At 44.8% G+C, this 22419-nt stretch overlaps 1 protein-coding gene across 1 annotated transcript in view; it reads left to right on the top strand.

Moving 5' to 3' along the window:
• Positions 1 to 22419, top strand: part of MMP20 (matrix metallopeptidase 20) — a 50262-nt gene that overhangs the window by 16636 nt on the left and 11207 nt on the right. Inside the window, exons 6-8 of the mRNA XM_047071305.1 lie at positions 696 to 837; positions 11859 to 11995; positions 13184 to 13340. Coding sequence (XP_046927261.1) covers positions 696 to 837; positions 11859 to 11995; positions 13184 to 13340 — 436 coding nt within the window. The remainder of the gene's footprint in view (positions 1 to 695; positions 838 to 11858; positions 11996 to 13183; positions 13341 to 22419) is intronic.

Raw genomic sequence — 22419 nt, 5'->3', positions numbered from 1 at the left:
CACAGCAAGATGCCCAGAAGCAGATGTGCACGACCTGAAAACACACAAGAAGATGACCATGTCTCTTAGAACAAAGAATTTAATTACAAAGAAATAATCAGGGGCGCTTGGGGGGCTCAGTCAGTTAAGAATTCAACTCTTGATTTCGGCTCAGGTCACGATCTCGCGGTCCGTGAGTTCGAGCCCCGCGTCGGGCTCTGTGCCGACAGCTCAGAGCCTGGAGCCTGTTTCCGATTCTGTGTCTCCCTCTCTGTGACCCTCCCCCGTTCATGCTCTGTCTCTCTCTGTCTCAAAAATAAACATTAAAAATTACTTAATTAATTAAAAAAAAAAGAAATAATCAGTGGCAACTTTTAAAAGACACCTCTAATCTGGGACTCCTGCAGCTGCGATCCCTCTAACACTTACTACGCGCCAATGTGTCAGGTGCTTTACAGATATTCCTTCTCACAAAACCCCCTGCTCCCTCCCGTTTCACTAACGAAAGAACAGAGGCGTGGAGGGGTTAAGTGACAGGCACGATTTTCACACAACTCAGCACCTAGCACAGCCGGGATTCAAACCCGGGTCTGCCCGCCACAGGCAGCCACGCGCCTCCTCACCTCGTCCTGTACCGACAAAGAGCGTCTCTGGAGTGCGAGTGCACAAACCCTAGATTCCTGGTACCGTGCTGACCAAGTCACTTTGAATCCTAGGACCCCGGAAAACATTCCCGGGAAAGCCCACCGTGCCGCACGCCCCACCTCAAAGTCCATCCACCCCCGACCTCTGTGACTCCAGCTCGTCCTTTGATGCCGTGACGATGCTTGGGAAGGAGCTCCTGTTCTTCAGGGACCGGTAAGCCCCAGACGCGCCACCAAGTCCTCCCAGGCCTCAGCTCCACGCGTCAGTCACTCTAGAAGTGCTCGTTGCCGCCGCGAGGGAGGACCGTGCAGAGATGCCGTCCTGTGTGGCGGTAGGGTGGGAGGCGGGGGTCTCCGGGGAGACCGAGAGCTGCCAAAACACCATGTGTGCAGCGCCCACCGTGCCCTTGGTGCTGGGCGCAGAGTTTTCCGTATACGTAAGGTACTTCTGACCCTCTTCGTGGCGAAGTAGAGATTAGAAGCCCCAATTTACAGATGAAGAAAGAAACTCAAAGAGAACGAGGCACTCTTCTGAGCTAACGGTTTCACTAAGTGTCCGAGTTAGAGCACTAGCCCAGATTGATCTGATGTCTCTTCTGTCTATCATGTATCCCTAGTGAGAGCGCATAGGATTTGCTCAAAAAATATTCGGTAGTGGGGGTGGATAGATAGCCAGGTGGACAGACAAGTGGATGGACAGACAGGAGGGTGGGTGGGTGGATGGAAGGATGATCAGAGGGATGGGTAGACGGGTGGGAAAACTGCAAAGACGGCCCTCTTGTGAAAACCCTCTTTCTCGGTGCCCCCTGACTTTTCCGCTGTCAGCTAGAGGGCAGACAGTGTAGAGAAGGCAGGAATATTGATGGATTTTAGCTACACCACAGCTGACGCTCCTGAAGAACACCCTGAGGTTTGAGTTTCTAGTACTGTGGCCTTAGGACTGTTTCATTTGAACTTATTAGTAGAAGCGTTTGCAGTTCTGTGAGTTGTAAAGGATGGTGAGGCCGAGCCGGTATTTAAATGCGATGGCGTGGGAGTAATTTATGATATAATTTGTGATGCCGGAGAAGCTGGGATTGTTAGTGTGGACGCTGTAGGGATCGCTGCCTTTACAGCCGTGGGAGGTGATAGTGGGGGTTCCGGTTGGTCTTTATTTATTAGTGTTTTTATTGGCATGGACATCACTCAGGGAAATTAAATAGGGTAAATTTAAGATTTGTATAATAAGGAAAGAGGAAATAAAATTTGAAAACAATGATACTCAAAAATTCAAAGCCATTGGGTTTGAAACTCATGTGGAAGTTTTACTAGAAGACGGGAAATGGTTGGTGGTAATATTTTTTCTACTTAAAGTACATCTAATAATATCGTTGTGAGTTTTCTGTTGGTTGAAAGAGTGATGAATGGTGAGAGGCAGTGGTTATCCTCGGAAAAAAACGCAAGGAAGTTGGCAAAACGTATGCAGGGTGAAGGAGAATTAAGTTTCCCATTTTGTGTTACAAGGTCACATTCAAGTGCCAGAATGAAAGCTGGGGCGTTTCTGCCAAGGACTGTCCATTCCAGTAGACGTCGGTGGCGTTCACATAGGAGGTGACAATTCTGGTCACCGGTTCTGATGCGGGGGGTCTTCCCCACCACCCAGCAATTCTCTGACACCAGCTGTGTGTCCTACAATTCAACTCCATTCTGACACCATCTACCTGGAAATAACATCGGATGAGTCCACAGGTTGAGGGCTCTGTCCACTTCAGATGCCACTTCTGCCCCACCGGCTGTGAATCACGGGTTCCTGTGACCCTCCTTGGGTGTGGCTGCCATACTAGAGCAGCTTTACTCTACTGGACTAAGTTTAGTATAAAAGGATAGAACTCAGGAACGGCCGGAGGGAGAGGTGCCGAGACCAGCGTATGGGGAAAGAGTGCAGACCTTCCCTGCCCTCCCTGGATGCACCACTCTCCCCACAGCTGCACATCTATCTACATGTTCACCAGCCCAGAAAATCTCCAAAACCCCCTCCTTTGGGGGTTTTATGGAGGCTTTAATCACAGAGGCATGACTGATTAAATCGCTAGCCATTGGCCACGGATCCAAGGCCCATCCCTCCCCCCAACCCCAAGATGGGGGTGAGGTGGGTGTTGGGATTGAAAGCTCTAATCCTCTAATTGCCTGGCCATTTCCTCCGGCAACTAGCCCCCATCCAGAGGTGAGGTCCAAAAGTCACCTCGTTAACATAACAAAAGACACCTTCATTGCTCTCCTCACCGGAAATTCCAAAGCAGCTCCGTGCCAGGAACCAGGAGGGAGACCAAATATATACTTGCTATTATAAATCACAAAATCACGGACGTGTTAGTGGTTTTGATCATTCTTCCGTGGCCGAGAATCTGTAAGGAAAGGCATACCTGTGGGGTTAGTCTTCAAATAATAAGGAGGTTGTAGAAAGGGGTCAAGCTTCAAGCCACCTACTTTTTGGACATCCTTGTTCGTTGTTTAACTGATCAATAATAGACCCACAGCATGTAAATAACATGCAGTTGAAAAAATGCATGTGTGCAGATGTGAAGGAACATCTGTGAAGACTGTGTCTGATGGTTAATATCAATAATGACCGTGATTAAGCCTAACCGGCTTGAGGTAAGAAGGCGAAAACCTTTCTAATGTCATTTTGGGTGAAAGCCCAGATTGCCGTAAACAGCGTGGTGATAGCAGCTAGACAGAGTGCTCATGTTTGAATAGCTGTATCATTTTCTGCCGTTGGGTGGAAGCGAATTAATAAAAAGACACCCGTTCGAATGAAGTAAAGCTGAGACCGCGTTAGGTCTTTCGTGACTGAGGGAGGCCAGGGGTGAAGGCCAAATTGGACTCCCCAGTTGCAGTCGAACAAAGTGCACTTAGTGGAATCCGATCGTGACTAAGGTGAAATATACAAATTTGCTGGAAATTTCCTAATTTTACGTTAGGTGGTCCCTTTGGTCCTGGGGCTCTGGCCTCGCAGGGAGCTGGGGGACTTGGGTCCGTGACGCTGATTACTGTGGTCGCTTCTTTTCTTGGAGGGAAAGAGAGACCTACCAACTCTCACCCCACTCCCCGCTTTACCGGGGACAGAATCCATTCACACCGGAACAGGCAGAGGTAGCTGAGGAATATGCATGTCTGAATACTTTTTTATTCCTTTTCTTCACTGAAAAAGTGTTCATGGAGCCCTTATGGGCTGGCCCAGGCACCACTGTAGTGGCTGGAGGTATGAAGAAAGATAAGTACTCGCCCTGCCTTTGCACACCTCGGTTCCATAAGGGAGAAAAACATTCACAAACACTGCCATCGTCCTCCGTGCCCACACAACCTCTCTGTGCACATTAGGAGAGACAGCAAGCTCTCTGGGGTCTAGTTTTATAAGGGTACCAGTCACGTCAGACTAGGGCTCCACCCTCAGGGGCTCGTCTAACCCGGTCACCCCCGACGTGTCCCGTCTGGTGGTTATCACCGCACCATCACACTGGGGGCTATGCTTCAATACATCAATTTGGGGGTAGGGAGCGGGACACATTCAGCCCCTAACAGAGTAATCACGTTTTTAAACATGTTGTATATCCTTCCAGATTTTTTTCCAGATAGAGAGAGAGAGATACTAAATATGGGAGGGAATCAGGGATGTCCACAAAGATGGGATTTTATTAGATGAGCTAATCCATCAACCTTTTTTACTCAACAGTATCTCATCTTTCCATGCCACTGAGTTTTGTCATCTTTTTTATATATATGCAAACATTACTCCAGTGAAGAGATACATCATCATGTATTTAACCAATCCCATACTTAGAAACATCTCAATTCTTTCTCACTTTTAAAAATTAGCAACCGCTTGAACTCAGTCTTCCACTGTGGGTGGGCGTCAGGGGCAGGTTGGAGCAGAGCCCAGGTTTTAGTGGCGGGCGGACTTGGTGTAGACTCTGGCAGTGTCTTACTGATCAGGTAACCTCGATCAGAGAGCGCACCAACACCGCGGGCAGTCAGTAATAACAGATGATATATTTCGGAAGGGGAATCTGAAAATCTGTGTCGTGGATTAAGCCTTAGGAACAACTTGAAGGCTTTTTATTATTATTAGCTTTTAATGATTTTTATCGATACTTATTGATTATAGACTTTTTATTATTACCAAAAAGTAAAGCAAAACAGAATTGGTGGGCTTTGAGCCAGGAGGGCCAGGCGTGTGGCGGGAGGGGCCTGGGTGTGGGGAGGGGCAGGGCTGTGCCGGTGGGGTCAGACAAGGGCAGGTGGCCCTGGGCCCCCGAGGAAGAGATGAGATGCTGGTTGTACGAGTCGCAAGGAGACGCTGAAGTCAAAGACATTACGCCCTTAGGTACAATTGTAAGTGTTTTCTTTAAAAAAGCAAAAACGTGTTTCAAAACCCTCAATATATCAAACCATGAGTGTTTAGCAATTGCTAACAACTATTTGATAGAGTGTCGTCATAAATGCTGGGAGTGGTAACAGAATGTGAAGGGAGGCCTGGGTGCAGGAGACACTGAGAAATGGGGGGGTCAGGGGACAGGAATGCTCAGTCACCACCCCCTCGTGTCCTCCCATTCCGCTGGGTTGTGGGGGCGGGGCCGGCAAGCCCAAAGGTTGAGGAAGTACCCGAGGCAGGGAGTAGGAGTGGTCCCTTTCCAAGCTGGCCGGGGGCCCTGAACCTCTCCTGCTCCTCTTTGGGACAGGTCGCTCAGACATCACAGGACATCACAGGGACCCCCATGAGTGCGGCACTTACAGTGATGAGCACTCTGTTATCAGGTCCTTACGATGGCCAGTGAGGTACGAATGATGGTTCCCTTTTCACAAGACTCTGAAAGGAGCCACAAGAGCACAGAGCTGGGGACCGGCCACCCTGTGACCAGCCAGAGCCCTCACCCCCACCGCTGACTCCCTGCCTCCCTCGGTGCCATCTGGAGCTCGAATCCCATGACTGCAGCTCTGATCCCCTGCTGGTTGTCACCTAAAGTCCCTAAGTGCTTGCTAAGCTTGGACAAAGAACAGAGAATTCTTTCGAGGCACGGCAGGCCATTGTTCTCCCCCAGCCCAGGGTTCCCCAATAATCCATGGAGGAGACAATTCAAACCATGGACGTCATAACCACACGGTGTGCAATGCAGAGCTTTTCACGGTCACCGTGAGACGGTTGCACACTCTCGCGGTGTGTACAGGTCCATTGGAACATTCCAGCGTTCTGTTTGAAGAGACTGGGCTTCGACTATACTAAGGTGAACGTCATAAATACATACGACTTACATACAAGTGTATGCCCATGTTTAATTCACACGCGTTTATTCTTTATGGTGGATGGCAGAATATTAACATCTCCTCAGGCAATTAGGGAAGAGAAGGGGCCAAAATTGTAGTTGTGTCTCTCAGACTGTTGCAGGTTTTATCCAATTTAATGTTACCGATAAAACCAAGACTATCCCAGCCAGCAATAGACCTCACAAGAGGAATAGCATTTTGCTTATGGAATAAGCCTGAGGCTTGACTGTGTCCACATCCTTCGTGTTGGAGGTGAGAAAGGTGGGCCCCGTCTGTCTGTCAGCCCAGCAGACCCTCCTGCCAGCCGGGTCTTCTCACTCCTGGTCCAGAGTCCATCTTGTCCCTCACACAGAAAACTGGCCATGCAGGGGAGCTCCCAAGGGAAGCACTCGACATGAACGCCATCTAGCCTTCTGACCCAAATGCGCTGGAGTGTGCTGGGAAAGGGCGTGAGGGCCTTCATCTACCACAAGGACAAGAAAGTCCTTAGACCATGGAGGTATGTGGAAAATATTTGAGGGGGTGGTCTGCATTCTGTTTTATTCTCAAAACACAATTCTTTATTAAGGATATCCGTCCCTCATTAATGGCTGCCTCCTGAACGATGTTACGCATCTTAGATCAGCACGCAGAGGAAAACATTCACATCGGGCTGCGCAAGGAAATGCAGAGGATGAATGAAGGGGCGTCCTGAAGGGAGTCGCCTGCATGACCTGGCTCGTTTAGTGAGGAGATAGTGGAAGAGAAGAGTCAAAGACAGCAGGCAGGAAAACCACAATCTGTGAGACACACACAGGAACGCTCGGTGTTAGATGTCCACAGTGATGGTGATGGCGATCTAGTTTTACAGAAGCTGGTGCTCAGGGGAGCACTCACAGTGGCCCCGTGGGTCCTCCCATGTGGACGAGGCAGTGGAGGATCTGAAAATGAACCCTAATAATAACGTCTGACGTTCCATGATCACCTACACTGTGCTGTGCTAAGCATTTTCCAGACGCTCACTCATGTATGCACAGTGTTCTTTTCCCCAGCTGGAATTTTAAACCTACTTGACATCAGAGACAGAAAGCCTTCATGGAACCTCAAATAAATGAAGGAAAAGAGGATTCCCCGCCCCCCTGGCCCCCCACCAAACGCGATCAATGGTGGAAAAGGATGCCGAGCCCATCAGACTGAGGACTGAAGAAAGGAGACAGGCTGGCCAGGATGAGGGAGGAGTGAGGAAGGAATCCAGGTCCTGGGGAGCAAAAGAACAAAAGTTGGGGGGCATGTGGAAACGGTAGATACGGGTCGTTCGCCTGAGAGTCTTGTTGGTAGCAGAGAGAGGTAAATTAACGGCTGGATCAGGCAGCAGGGTCCGACGTGGGAAAATAACCAGACATGGTAGAAGGCATGACAAGGAGCCAGTGGAGAAACGTAAGTGCGAAGCTCCTGGGGAAGGAGGGACAACAAACTAGAACTTTCTGCGTCTGGCATCCCCCAGGACTCCGTGGCTTTGAGCCCAGCCCGCACACCTGAAGGCTCCCTGGTAATGTGTTTTTTCTGGGTATGAGATTGCGTCATGGAAAGGGAGCGGGAGGCAGTGTATTTACTTGGACTGATTCTCCACTGTGTATTCAAGAATTCCAACAAAGGGGCAGAAGGTAGAGTAGAAGCCCGGATTCCTTGTCCCTTCCGAACACCCTCCTGGCTGAGGATGAGCCTTGACAGCTTCACGGGTTCTGGCTGATAAATATGGACGCCCAGGCTCCTCAGAGGGGTATAAACAAGCTAAGGACCCCACGCTCTGCTCTGGCCGTTTTTAAGCACTGTCTACATACGGGTCTTCAATTTTATAAGCTGTGTCTTCCTTGGGCTCCAGGAGATGAGCGATGACTGTTTTATTTCTTGGCGTCTATCTGGTTAGTGGAACCCCCAAAATGAGTGGCCTGTCAGCCAATGATGTGATAGTTTGGACTTCAGAGCTTCCAATGACAAAAATTTCACATCGGCGAGACAGATTTAGAAAGAAACTTAGCTCTACTAACTTCAAGGTTACCTATCACCAATCAGTACGTTTGCAGGGTGGAAACGTGTCTTCCTACGATATCTACAAATTATTTTAAGAGTAGTCAAGAGCTTCTAAAACACTTCTATGTGCATTATCTCAATCGATCCTCTGAAGTATCAGCACAGATAGCATGATATCTCACTTTTATTTGACAGGAAATTGAGTCTCAAAAAATTGAGTGATACACACGAGGTCACACATCTCCCCAAGCTCCCTTGCTCCTGTCACAAGGCCACACAGCCCCACCTCCGTGGGACATAAGCAGAAATTCGACCAAAAGCATCAAAAACATAGAAGAAAGATCCTTCTTCCCCCTGAAACTAGGGAGCAGGATTAGAGAGAAGAGTGGTCAAGGAGGACAGAGGGTCGAAGTCAAGGAAAAGTAAAGGTCCCCATTTGGCTCATGCTGAGTTACCCTGACAGTCGGACAGTGAGGAGGTGGAGGCCTCTCCTGAAATGAGAGGTGAGGGACAGACAGACGGACGGGTTCAGCCCACACTAGTGGGGAGTGAAGACGGTTGGTACAACCAAGAAAGAACAAAAGTTCAGCAAATGTGGAGTAAGTGCCCTGGTGTTCGGGGGCTAGAAAAGTGGATAAGCCGTGACCCGGCCCCAGGCGAACGCCAGGTGAAGGTTGTGGGTAAACGAATCTCACACTTGGTGAATTAGCTGCTGTTCTTTAGGAAAAGGGAATAAAAATTTCAGAGACTATGAAAGTTGGTGATCTCTTTAGCTCCTCTCCATCCCTGGCACCGATTTATGAAGTCAGCAAATATTTACTGAGCCCTGACCACGTGCCAGGCACGGCACTGGCTCCAGGGAACCAAGAGATAAACAGTGCAGCTAAATGTATGATCAGCAGATCTATCCTGTCAATAAGTCCCATTGTCCTGCCCCTCTTATCAAAGATCGGATTACAGACTATCGATAGGGTGTTTACCTATTCCCACTGCCAGTTCCAATACGTCCTCCAGCTGGCCTTGTCCAAGAAGTACGTGGATTGTCTTTCTTTTTGCTTAGATTTTAAACCCATTGACAGATGAATCAGGAGATTATTTGCTGTACTCGGTGGGAGAGCGTTGTCAATTTTCATTCATTTATTATTGTCATCAATAGCTCCAACTTTGTGTATCCTCTGAGTATGGGTTCTGTTGCTTCACTACCCACCATTAGCGTCCTGAAAATGTTCATGATTACAGATTATTCTGGAACTTGCGCTGTTTTATGTAAGTGATGGACAGTATTTATTTCTACCTTATGTGTCCAGTTTACGCATTACAATACGTTGTGACAGTGTTTCAACCAGGGTTTCATAACTTGGGCCCTACTGATGTTTGACCAGGTAGGTCTTGGTTGGCTGGGCTGTTCGTGGATGGTTGGATGTTTAGTGGCATCCGTGGTCTCCACCCATTACACCCCAATAGTACTGACCGTCCCCAGGTACAACAAGCAAACTTGTCCCCAAGCATTGCCAAATGTCTCCGGGGGCGCAACATCGCTCTTGATTTACAATGCTGACTTTCCTTCGATCTGGTCCTCACAATACCTGCAGTATCCGAAGTCAAGGTGTTTTTAGAAAGGAATTTTAGATTCTGCCACGTGTGACAAGCTCTGACAGTACGTTTTCTCCTGATCACTGCATTTTCCTCCCTCTCGTCCTGAGTCATTCGGGACATCTGTGTCCCTACTGCACCTGAGAATGAGGCTTAAGTTTGCCGAAAGTCACCTGTTGACTTTTAAATGAAAATTAATGGAAATATTTCCCAGCTTTATGGTGCCCAAGGAGAAAGAAGTAGGAATTTGTCTGAGCCTCGTCAGAGACCTGATGCAGGTGGTGACTCATCCCCAGAGGATATGTCTGCTCCTCTCTGCCCGCTCTCCTCACCTCCTCTTCCCCAGCATTCTCATCCCTGCAGCGCATGCTCGCTCGGTGCCTCGGTCAGCATCTAGCACCGTGACATGAACAGTCAGCATTTCAGAACTACATATTGAATTAAGTGAAAAACACTTGATTTTTTGGATTTCTCATCAGGTTTTTATTAACAAAAATCAGAAGACAGACTATGAACTTGACCTTTTTGTTTTCATTACCCAAAATCTTCTGGGTTCCCAAACCTGTCCTCCTGTCCTGGTGGTGGAGAGAGAGAAGGGAAGGGGGTCCCTCTTGCCTTCAGAGAAGGATAGCTCTGATTGGACGAGGCACCAGGTTATGAACAGAGGAAACCTGAGATCTGGGGCTGAGAGTGAACATGTGGAGGAGATCATTGTGAGATGAAAATCAAGACAGCTCTGTCTGCCTCTAACCACCAGATGACCTCTGGGCCCACCAGCCTTCCTGGGTCTTGGTGTTTCATCTGTTAATACATGTTCTAGATAAGACTGTGATGTGCAGGGCGTGGACAGCGGGGGGGGGGGGGGCGGTGCCCTACATGGATGCCTGCCACCCTGGGGTGCCCAATTGGTGGGTGGGTAGCAACTAGGCAAATAATAATTTTTAGGATGGACAATATCTCGCTATTTGGCACTTTACAGTTGATAATACACTTTCCAATCACTATCTCGTTACCCTCGTAATGATCTCATGGGACAGGCCAGGTATCAGTAGTTGTATCTAAGAGATGATAGGACTGAGCTTAGAGATGCCGGTCAGAGTTAGAACCCAAGCCTATGTCTTCTAAAACACGATGGGCTTTTCCTTCTGCATCATGATGCTACTTAGGAAACATGAACACGTCTGTTGTAATAAAGCTCTTTTAAATTTCAACATCAGCTTACACCGCCTCCCCTGGGACACTTTCACCACAACGCGGAATGCGACAGAACTTCCGTCCTGTGGGGCATGCGCTGTGCTCCCAGGGCGTCCTAAACTTGACTCTGCAGCACAACTACCTGGTTGTAACTATGATCATAACCGCCTAATCACCTACCTGTCTGAATTATACGCCTAGTTACATACCCGTCTGGAGAACTGTAGCTCCTTGGGGGCTAGGCCTGGGTCTGTTCAGTGCTTCATCTTTGGTATCTGCCACAGTCCCTGCCGATAGGCGCTCGCTGTATCTGTTAAATTAACTGAACACGAAAACCCAACGTAAGATTGAGGAGTTCCTACCCTAACTACCCAGAAAATTAAATGTCAAAACTTTATCACAGTTTCACTCTCGATAAATAATTTTATGTATAGATTCTAGTTTCTACAGAGTCAAGTCAGCTCTTCATGTTTTGTAAAAATGACTTTCACCTCCAAAATTCAAAATGGACCACATTTATATTGACAGTTTCAGCCCAGTGCCCTTGTGGTACTACCATGGTTTTATGGAAACAATATTGGAAGAGTTGTTAAACCTCGCGTTAATTTGTGCGTGCCAGATTTTCTGTTAACAAGCCATCAGCTTCAAGGATATGAACACTTTGAATAGCTAAGTATATCAGCGGTATAATTGATCACAGTTAATGTTCTTGCTGGCTAATGGTTCTGGCGGGAATAATTCGCATCTCCTAACCACAAAGTTTTGGTTCATTTGTAATACTCATAATGTTAACCTGGATTGAATTTTCTTTTTGTGAGATCTTCATTTTTAAAAGATCAGAGTAGGAAAGGGACATGTGTACCAAGAGATAGTTCCGATGGAAGGTGCACAGCTTAAATACGTACATCACCAGTAAAAGGGGATTGCAGAGATGCTAAAAGAACAAAAGGGAACAAAAAAGAACACAAAGGGAGAAGAGCTATTTACCAAGGTCAAAAAACTGATGTTCTCTTTGCAAACAAGGCAAGGGTGAGAGGCATTTAGAAATGGCCTCTGATGTGTGGCTGGCAGTACGTTTCAGTCCGAGTCCCATTTAAGATCAACCTCAACCTTGATGTCTTGTCCATTGGCCAACAGGATTTTCTGGCGTCGTCAGGTGCACATGATGGCAGGGATCCGCCCCAGCACCATTACCAGCTCCTTCCCCCAGCTTATGTCCAACGTGGACGCAGCTTATGAAGTGGCCGAGAGGGGCACCGCCTACTTCTTCAAAGGTACTCGACAGACCCCCGAAGGGAAGCCACGGCAGGGGGCAGGGCCCGGAATGCTGGGACATCTGGTGCGGTCAGCCTCTGTCCCGTGATCATGGAGCGTGTTCCAGTCACACCTCCTCAGGTTGGGTGGGAGATGCCACTCTGCCGTTACAACAATGGCAAGAATGGCAATGACTGTCAGAGCCAGGACTTTACCCAAGACAGGCACCGTGCTAAGTGACAGCACCCCCGGGGGCTACAGACCCGGCTCCTGCCCCGCAGAGTGGCACATCCCACTGAGATCCTCCAGTGAACAGAAGCCAACACAGAACCCCGTGTGAGGACAGCACCCTTGCTATGTGCCCTGCGGGAGGCAGCTGGGCATGGAAGGACCCCTGTGGTTTCAGGAGGTGGGCATGCACAGTGTCACTCCCTGGCTCCAGCCCTTTCCTGTTTGCGTGACTCTGGCCAATTCTCTTCATGATTCGCTTCGCACAGTGATTATAGTAACACCGACCTTGGAGATGCGACAATGGCTAGCCAGTGGACGTTACCCAGTTAGGGACAACTGTCACTTTTAGCTCCTTTTTCTTGATGCTGAGGTTAGGTAAAGACAGAAGGCTGGTGCCAGCCTAAGAATCACGGCACTGGCACATCCCACACCCGTCCTCTCCCATGCACGCGTACGAGACCCAAATGAGATTGTACACATGGAAAGTGTCTTGAAAAAATTAATGTGTTAAATGTAAGACCCAATTGTATCAACGTTATTGCTTTCTTAAGGCATCGCTTGAGATTTTTGCCTCAAGAGTAGTTTTAATTGAATAAAATCTTATATATTGGGTAATAGCCACAGTGACTATCCCATAAACCACTCCCGTCGTGACCATGCATAGAAATCCTCATGAATGAAATGCCTTACTGAGTGGCACAGAATTTTTGTAAACTTTTTTCATATATAAATTTTTTAGGGTTTTGTTTTGTTTTGTTTTGTTTTGTTTTTGATAGAGCGCACGAGCAGAGAGGGGCGGGCAGAGAAAAGGAGAGAGGATCCCAAACATGCTCTGCACCATCAGCACAGAGCCCCATTTGGGGGTCAGACTCACCAACTGTGAGATCACGACCTGAGCCAAGCTCAAGAGTCGGACGCTCGGTCGACTGTGCCGTTCAGGCGCCCCGAGTTTTTGTAAACTTAATTTCTGTTTTCAGGCCCCCACTACTGGGTAACAAGAGGATTCCAGATGCAAGGTCCTCCTCGCACCATTTATGACTTTGGCTTCCCAAGGTATGTACAGCGAATAGATGCTGCCGTCTACCTCAAGGATGTGCAGAAGACCCTTTTCTTTGTCGGAGACGAATACTACAGGTACGGCTCTTCTCCTTTTGATTTTCCAGATGCGTTCAATGAGAAGGGAAAAGCCCTCAGCAGAAAAGAATGCAAAGCAAGTTAGCCAAAGCCCGTGGGCTCCTCTTGGCCCCTGGGGTGCCATTTACTCATGGTGGACACTGTCTCGAAGATACAAACTGTCCAAATGAGTGAAACATTCATTCAGTAATCCCATTACGTGTTCTCCAGCACATGAAACACCCTCATGTTTCAATGCACTGGATCTCCAGTGGGTGCAGCTTCCCCAAATACATGGCTACCCGCAGGGAGTGCCTGGGGGTAGAACTGACTCCCTGGATGTGGGTACCAGTGTATCCCAGAATACTCTGTGATTTTGTGCAGAATGGATGTGGTCATGACTGTGGGGCTTTTCGAAGGAAAGTTCTGCTGAAAGGAAAAGCACTATTGCTAAGTTCTTTCATGCAACCCAGACCCTGAAGGCTCTTCCTATCCGTAGTGGATCACATAGGATAGCCCTGTCCCACCTGCAGGGGTGTTTATAAGCAGACTGAGCAAGGCGCCATCTGTCGACCAATCCCTGCACATGGGGCCACACCTCTTCCCATCTGCTGGGTTTCTGTCCTTAACTGACTCAAGTTGAAGGCAGAGCACGCTCTGCCTCTACTCCCCACTCTCAGTTCCGAATTGCCTGTTCATCCAAAGTTCAGAAGAGGGGACTGAGAAAACCAGATTCTAAGCAGTTGACTGTGCTAAATACATCAGGTCCATGAAGGATCTGTTGGTAAGTGGGAGAGTACCCAACTTGGGCCCAAGGGTTTTCATCTTTATTGTATGTCACTTAACTATTTTTAGGTTTTTATTTTAACTCCTGTTGGTTAACGTACAGTGTGATATTAGTTTCGTGTGTAGACTATAGTGATTCCACACGTCACCCGGTGCTCATTACAACAGGTGCCCTCCTTAACCCCCATCATCTATTTCCCCCATTCCCCACCTACCTCCCCTCTGTAACCATCATTGCGTTCTCTAGTTAAGAGTCTGTTTCTTGCTTTGTCTCTATTTATTTTTCCCCTTTGACCCTATGTTTCTCAAATTATACATACAAATGAAATCATATGGTATTTGTTTTTCTCTGACTTGTTTCACTTCATTTCTCTAGCTCCACCCACGTTCTTGCAAATGTCAAGATTTCATTCTTTTTTGATGGTTGAGTAATATACCATTCTATATATACACCAGCTTCTTGATCCATTTATCAGTCACTGGACATAAGGGCTCTCTCCACAGTTTGGGTGTTGATGATAATGCTGCTAGAGACATGGCGGGGGTGGGGCCTGTATCCCTTCGAATTAGTATTTTTGTATCTTTTGGATAAATATCTAGTAGTGCAATTGCTGGGGCATAGGGTGTTCTATTTTTAACTTTTTGAGGAACATCCATACTGTTTTTGCAGGGTGGAGGCCCCAGTTTGCATTCCCACCAGCAGCGCAAAAGGGATCCCTTTTCTCCACATCCTCACCAACATCCATTGTTTCCCGAGTTGTTAATTTTAGCCATTCTGACAGGTGTGAGGTGGTATCTCATTGCAGTTTTGACTTACATTTCCCTGATTATCAGTGATGTTGAGCATCTTTTCATGTGTCTGTTGGCCATCTGTGTATCTTTTTGGAAAAAATGCCTATTCAAGTTTTCTGCCCATTTTTAATTGGATATCTGTTTTGGGGGTATTGAGTTTTATAAGTTGTTTATAGATTTTGGAGACTAACCTTTTATCAGATATGTCATTGGCAAATATCTTCTCCCATTCTGTATGTTACCTTTTAGTTTTGTGGATTGTTTCCTTCACTGTGCAGAAGGCTTTCATCTTGGTGAGGTCCCAATAGTTCATTTTTGCTTTTGTTTCCTTTGCCTTTGGCAACATGTCTAGTAAGAAGTTGCCACGGCAGAGGTCAAAGAAGTTACTACCTGTGTTCTCCTCTAGGATTTTGGTGGTTTCTTGTCTTACACTTAGGTATTTCATCCATTTTGAATTTATTTTTGTGCATGGTGTAAGAAAGTGGTCCAGATTAATTCTTCTGCACATTGCTGCCCAGTTTTCCCAGTACCGCTTGTCGAAGAGACGTTTTTCCATTAGATATTCTTTTCTGCTTTGTTAAAGACTAGTTGACCATGTAGTTGTGGGTTCATTTCTGTGTTTTCTATTCTGTTCTATTGATCTATGTGTCTGGTTTTGTGCCAGTACCATACTGTCTTGATGACTGTAGCTTTGTAATATAGCTTGAAGTCCGGAATTATGATGCCTCTAGTTTTGCTTCAACTTTTTTCGAGGTTGCTTTGGCTATGCCGGATCTTTGTGGTTCCATACAAATTTAGGATAGTTTGTTCTAGTTCTGTAAAACATGCTGTTGGTATTTGGATAGGGATTGCATTTAATGGGTAGATTTCTTTGGGTAGTATAGACATTTTAACAATATTTGTTCTTCTAATCCATGATCATGGAATGTCTTTCCATTTCTTTGTGGCCTCTTCAGTTTCTCTCATCAATGTTTATAGTTTGCAGAGGACAGATATTTCACCTTTTTGGTAAATTTCTTCCTAGGTATCTTATTGTTTTGGATGCTGTTGTAAATGGGATTGATGCCTTAATTTCTTTTTCTGCAGCTTTATGATGACTGTAGAGAAACGTAACAGATTACTGTTGATTTTATATCCAGCTACTTTTCTGAATTCATTTATCATTTCTAGCAGTTTTTTGGTGGAGTCTTTCAGATTTTCTTTTTTTTTTTTTTAATTTAAATTCAAGTTAGTTGACATACAGAATAGTCTTAGCTTCAGGAGTAGAACCCAGTGATTCATCTCTTACATATGATACCCAGTGCTCATCCTTAAAAGTGCCCTCCTTAATGCCCATCATTCATCTAACCCATCCCCCCACCAACCTCCCTCCATCAACCCTCAGTTTGTTCTCTGTACTTAAGTGACTCCTATGGTCTGCCTCCCTCTCTCTTTTCATCTTATTTTTCCTTCCCTTCCCCTATGTTCCTCTGTTGCATTTAACAAATTCCGCATGTGAGTGAAATCGTATGATATTTATCTTTCTCTGACTTACTTTACTCAGCATGATACACTCTAGTTGCATCCACATTGTTGCAAATGGCAAGATTTCATTATTTTTCATCTCTCAGTAGTATTCCATTGTACATATATACCACATCTTCTTTATTCATCAGTCCATGGGCATTTGGGCTCTTTCCATAATTTGGCTATTGTTGAAAGTGCTGCTATAAACATTGGGGTGTGTGTGCCCCTTCGAATGATCATTTTTGTATCTTTTGGATAAATTCCTCATAATTCAACTTCTGGGTCATAGGGTGGTTCTATTTTTAATTTTTTGAGGAAACCTCCCTACTGTTTTCCACAGTGACAGGACCAGTTTGCATTCCCACCAACAGTGCCAAAGGGTTTCCCTTTCTCTGAATCCTCACCAACATCTGTTGTTTCCAGAGTTGTTAACTTTAGCCATTCTGATAGGTGAGAGGTAGTATCTCATTGTGGTTTTGATTTGTATTTAACTGATGATGAATGATGTTGAGCATCTTTTCATGTGTCTGTTAGCCATCTGGATGTCTTCTATGGAAAAGTGTCTATTCATGTCTTCTGCCCATTTGTTCCCTGGCTTATTTGTTTTTTGGGTGTTGAGTTTGGTAAGTTCTTTATAGATTTTGGATACTAACCCTTTATCCAATAAGTCATTTGCAAATATCTATTCACATTCTGTTGATTGCCTTTTAGTTTAGTTGATTGTTTCCTTTTTAGTGCAGAAGCTTTTTATCTTGATGAGGTCCCAATAGTTCATTTTTGCTTTTGTTTCCCTTGCCTCTGGAAACATAGCAAGTAAGAAGCTGCTGCAGCCAAGGTCAAAGGGGTTGCTGCCTGTGTTCTCCTCTAGGATTTTGATGGCTTCCTGTCTCACATTTAGGTCGGGTTTTCTATAGAGTATCAGATAATCTGCAAATAGTGAAAGTTTGACTTCTTCCTTGCCTATCTGGATGCCTTTTATTTTTTTGTTGATAAATTGCTGTGGCTAAGACGTCCAGTACTATGTTAAATAACAGTGGTAAGAGTGGACATCCCTATCTTTTTTTTTTTAATTTATTCATTTATTGTTTCTGAGAAAGAGAGTCAGAGAGAGTGAGCACATAGAAGTGGGGAGGGGCCAAGACAGAGAGGGAGACGCAGAATCAGAAGCAGACTCCAGGCTCTGAGCTGTCGGCACAGAGCCCGACGTGAGACTCAAACTCACAAACCATGAGATCATGACCTGAGCTGAAATTGGATGTTTAACCAACTGAGTCACCCAGGCATCCCATCTATCTTCCTGACTGTAGAGGAAAAGCTCTTAGTTTTTCCCCACTGAGGATGATATTAGCTGTGGGTTTTTTGTAAATGTCCTTTATTATGCTGAGCTCTGTGCCTTCTATATCTACTTTGTGGAGGGTTTTCATCGTGAATGGATGTTGTACTTTGTCAAGTGCTTTTTCTGCATCTATGGAAATGATCATATTGTTCTTATCCTTTCTTTTATTAATGTGATGTATCACATTGATTGATATTGAACCACTCTTACAACTCAGAAATAAATCCCATCTGATCATGGTGAATGATTTTTTTAATGTATTATTGGATTCGATTTCCTAGTATCTTGTTGAGAATGTTTACATCCATGTTCATCAGGGATATTGGGCTGTAGTTCTCTTTTTTAGTGGAGTCTTGTCTGGTTTTGGTGTCAGGGTAATGCTGGCCACATAGAATTAGTTTGGAAGTTTTCCTTCCTCTTCTAGTTTTTGGAATAATTTGAGAAGAATAGGTATTAACTGTTCTTTAAATGTTTGGTAGAATTGGCCTGTGAAGCCATCTGATCCTGGACTTTTATTTGTTGAGACTATTTTGATTACTCATTCAATTTCTTCATTGCTTTGTGGTCTTTTCAAGTTTTCTATTTCTTCCTGTTATAGTTTTGTATGTTTCTAGGAATTTATCCATTTCTTCCAGGTTGTCCCAATTTGTTGGCATATAGTTTTTCATAATATTCTAAAACTGTAATTGTTTGTATTTCTGTGGTGTTGGTTGTTAGTTTTCCTCTGTCATTTGTGATTTTATTTATTTATTCTTTCTCTCTCTCTCTCTCTCTCTCTCTCTCTCTCTCTCGATAAGTGTGGCTAGGAGATTTATCAAATTTCATTAATATTTTCAAAGAACCAGCTCCTGGTTTCATTGATCTGTTCTATTGTCATTTGTTTGTTTGTTTGTTTCTATCTCATTTATTTCTCCTCTAATTTTTATTATTTGCTTCCTTCTACTGGTTTTAGGTTTTGTTTATTTTTCTCTTTCTAGCTCCTTTAGGTGTAAGGTTAGGTTGTGTATTTGAGATTTTTCTTGCTTCTTGAGATGGGCCTGTAAACTTCCCTTTCACTTTTGCTGTACCCCAAAGATTTTGGACCATTGTGTTTTCATTTTTATTTGTTTCCATGTATTTTTTTATTTCTTCTTTTGATTTCCTGGTTGACTCATTCATTGCTTAACAGTATGTTATTTAACCTCCATACATTTGTGGTGTTTGCACATTTTTTTCTTGTGATTGACTTCTAGCTTCATAGCAGTGTTGTCAGAAAGGTGCATGGTATGACTTAAATCTTCTTGTATTTGTTGAAGTCTGTTTTGTGACTTAATATGTGATCTATTCTGGAGAATGCTCCATGTGCACTCAAAAAGAATCTGTATTGTGCTGTTTTAGGATGGAATGTTCTGAATATATCTGTTAAGTCCATCTGGTCCAGTGTGTCATTCAAGGCCATTGTTTCCTTCTTGGTTTTCTGTTTAGATGATCTGTCCATTGGTGTAAGTGGGCTGTTGAAGTCCCCTACTATTGTGGTATTGTTATCAATGAGTTTCTTTATGTTTGTTACTGTTTTATATACGTGGGTTCTCCTATGTTGGGTGCATAAATATTTACAATTATTAGATCTTTTTGTTGGATAGACCCCTTAATAATGATATAATGCCCTTCTTCGACTCTTGTTCCAGTCTTTGTTTTAAAGTCTAATTTGTCTGATATAAGTATGATGACCCTGACTTTCTTTTGGATCCATTAGCACGATAGATGATTCTCCATCTCCTCACTTTCAATCTGCAGGTGCCTTTATGACTAAATGAGTTTGTTGTAGGCAGAAGGGTCTTGTTTTTTTCTCCATTCTGACACCCGATGCCTTTTGATTGGAGCATTTAGTCCATTTACATTCAAGGTAATTATTGATAAATATGACTTTATTGTCATTTTATTACTTGTTTTGTGCTTGTTTCTGGAGCTTTTCTCTGGTGTTTTCTTGTCTTTGTCACTTCCATGTGTTGCTGATTTTCTTTAACAATATATTTCAGTTTCATTCTCTGTCTTCTTATGTGCTTATTAGGGACTTTTGATCTATGGTTACTATTAGGTATGTATATAACATCCTCTGCAAATAGCATTTCTGTACTAGGTTGATGGTCACTTAAGTTTGAACCCATTCTTCACTCGTCTCCTCCCCATGGTTTAGATGTATGTTTTTGTATTTTCTACCCCTTCTTTGTGAGTTCCTTGGCTGATTTTTTAACAGAAATATTTTTACTGCTTTTGTGTTTTCTGCCTTTATACTGTCACTTTTGGTGTCTCCTTTCCACCCAAAGTGTCCCCTTTAATATTTCTTACAGGGCAGGTGAAGTGGTCGTGAGCTCCTTTAGTTTTTGTTTGTCTGAGAAACTCTTCAACTCTCCTTCTATTCTGAATCATAGCTGTGCTGGCATATCACCTACTCTTAATAACCATTTCTAGGCATAAAGGAAATGTATAAATACGTTTTTGGCTTCTTCCATCTGACTGATAGCTTCTCCAAATTGGAGCCAAGAAAGTAATATAACTGGAGAACAGATCTGTTTTGTGAGAAGGGAATTTTATTTTATAGAAATGAGTGCCAAACAAATGTAGACCTGCTGACTCCAGGCCACTGAGAGCCCTGGGATCACTGCTCAGAGCATCATGTGTTGTCCTGACCCGTCACTTCCAGTCCAGTGATTAAACCAAGAAGCCAGAGATCTTTCTTTCGGAACTTCCTTTCTGAAATCCTGATCGTAATTCATTTATTAAGCCCCTGGTGTCTGCTGGGCAGATTCCCCCAGGTCCTCATTTAAAATAAAGTGGCTGTAATCACAGTGCTGACATACCGGAAGATAGGTATTGAGAAACCCAAGTCCCATTGCAGATTTTCCAAGAATGAGATTGGAAATGCTTGTAGAAGCCTGCGTGTGGGAGTGTGAGGGCATTTGTGTTAATTCAGTTAATTTCTCAAAGATTGCTCACAGCCCGAATCTCACTTGGGAGATTATCCACTCTTCCATTATTTCAATTCTCCATTCATTGCCTAGTCTTTGAACTAATCTATCATCTACCAGCAAAGCATGCACCTCCAGCCAGGCGGAATTGAGGTTTAACAGCTGACACAAGAGGCTTGCTGAGAGGTTTTTAATTCTCTGAGAATGTAAGGTTGGTGAGGAAGGGTGTCTCTGATTATAATGATGCCTGGTTCCCCCCTGAGGAAAGCACAGTGCACCTTTCCAACTAGGCTTCTGTGAGTGTCTATTAAGGAAAAGTCTTAGTAATCTGGATAAAACAGATTCATTAAAAAGTTGGTCTAGGGGTTTAACTCAAATGTCAAAGACCCATTTTGGTATTATGGGAAGGAAACCCAGCAGGCACTTTTAAAATTAACTTTCCAAGGCTGGGGCAGCTGGGTGGCTCAGTCGGTTAAGCGTCTGACTCGTGATTTCGGCTCAGGTCATGATCTCGCGGTTCCTGAGATCAAGAGGCACAGTGGGCTGTGCGCTGACAGTGAGGAGGCTGGTTGGGATTCTCTCTCTCCCTCTCTCTTTGCCCCTCCCCTGCATGCAGTCTCTCCTCTCTCGCAAAATAAATAAACAGTTAAAAAATAATAATACAAGAAAATTACCCTTCCGAGGTTATTTAGAGTATTAAGTGAACAGTGCATGGAGACACCTAGACCGAGCCTGGCACATAGTAGGTGTTCAAATAGAGTAACTTTTCAGTAACTGTAGGAACTTACATGGTGCCTAACAACTGCTTAAAAACTTGTGATGATTAACAAATGATTGTTGAAACCTCAGCAGTTCTCTGAGCAGCACTCCAATCAGAGAGCTGGTCACAGGGAAGTTCCTTTCACCAATGAGAGTCTTCTGTGTCACATGCTCCAACACACCTGGTTTCTGCACCAAAGAACAAGACAAACAACCTGGACTTACAGCTCAGAAGTCGAGCAAAGGCTATCGTTAGCTACTCCATTAACAAACTCTCCCACCCTGAACTCCGCACCCCTGGTTTAGCAGAGCCTCAGATGTATGACATCTTATTGTCATGTGAAGCCATGCGTTGGTTAGAAATTATGTTCAGCTGCGAGTGAGAGACACCCAGAAATAACTGTAGCTGAAACACGTAAAGGTCTGTTTTTCTCATGTATGTAATGTGTCAGGAGTTTAAGAGACTTAGAGTGAATCCATGGTCACCAGGGACCCAAGTTCCTTCTAACATTTTGCTCTGCTATTAACATGTAGACGCCACTCTTGCGGTTGCCCCAAGACTCAAGGAAGCCTCTGTCACTACATCTTGTTCCAAACAGGAAAGGCAGGAGGGGCAGCTGGGTGGCTCAGTTGGTTAAGCCTCCGAATCTTGACTTTGGTTCAGGTCATGATATCATGGTTTGTGGGCTTGAGCCCCACATCAATGTGGAGCCTGCTTGGGATTCTCTCTCCCTCTCTCTGCTTCTCTCTCTCTCTCTCTCAAAATAAATAAATAAACAAACTTAAAAAAAATAAACAGGAAAGGGGGGAAAGACCAAAGGAGACAAATGTTCTATCAGTAAAGCACGTGGCCATACTCAAAAACACAGAAGGCCGCAGCCTCAAGTTATAGACCAAGAATTTGTTTGATGTGTTACGACTTACTTTCTTTAGTCACTCATCAGGTTCTTCTTCGGTCGTCATGCTGGTTCAG

Source organism: Lynx rufus, unplaced genomic scaffold, assembly GCF_022079265.1.
Source record: "Lynx rufus isolate CCGP_SWC_20201006 ecotype Redwood Valley unplaced genomic scaffold, mLynRuf1.p SCAF_9, whole genome shotgun sequence".
In the NCBI taxonomy this organism is placed as follows: domain Eukaryota; kingdom Metazoa; phylum Chordata; class Mammalia; order Carnivora; family Felidae; genus Lynx; species Lynx rufus.
Note: the sequence above shows the minus strand (reverse complement) of the source record. Positions and strands in the feature narration are given on the sequence as shown.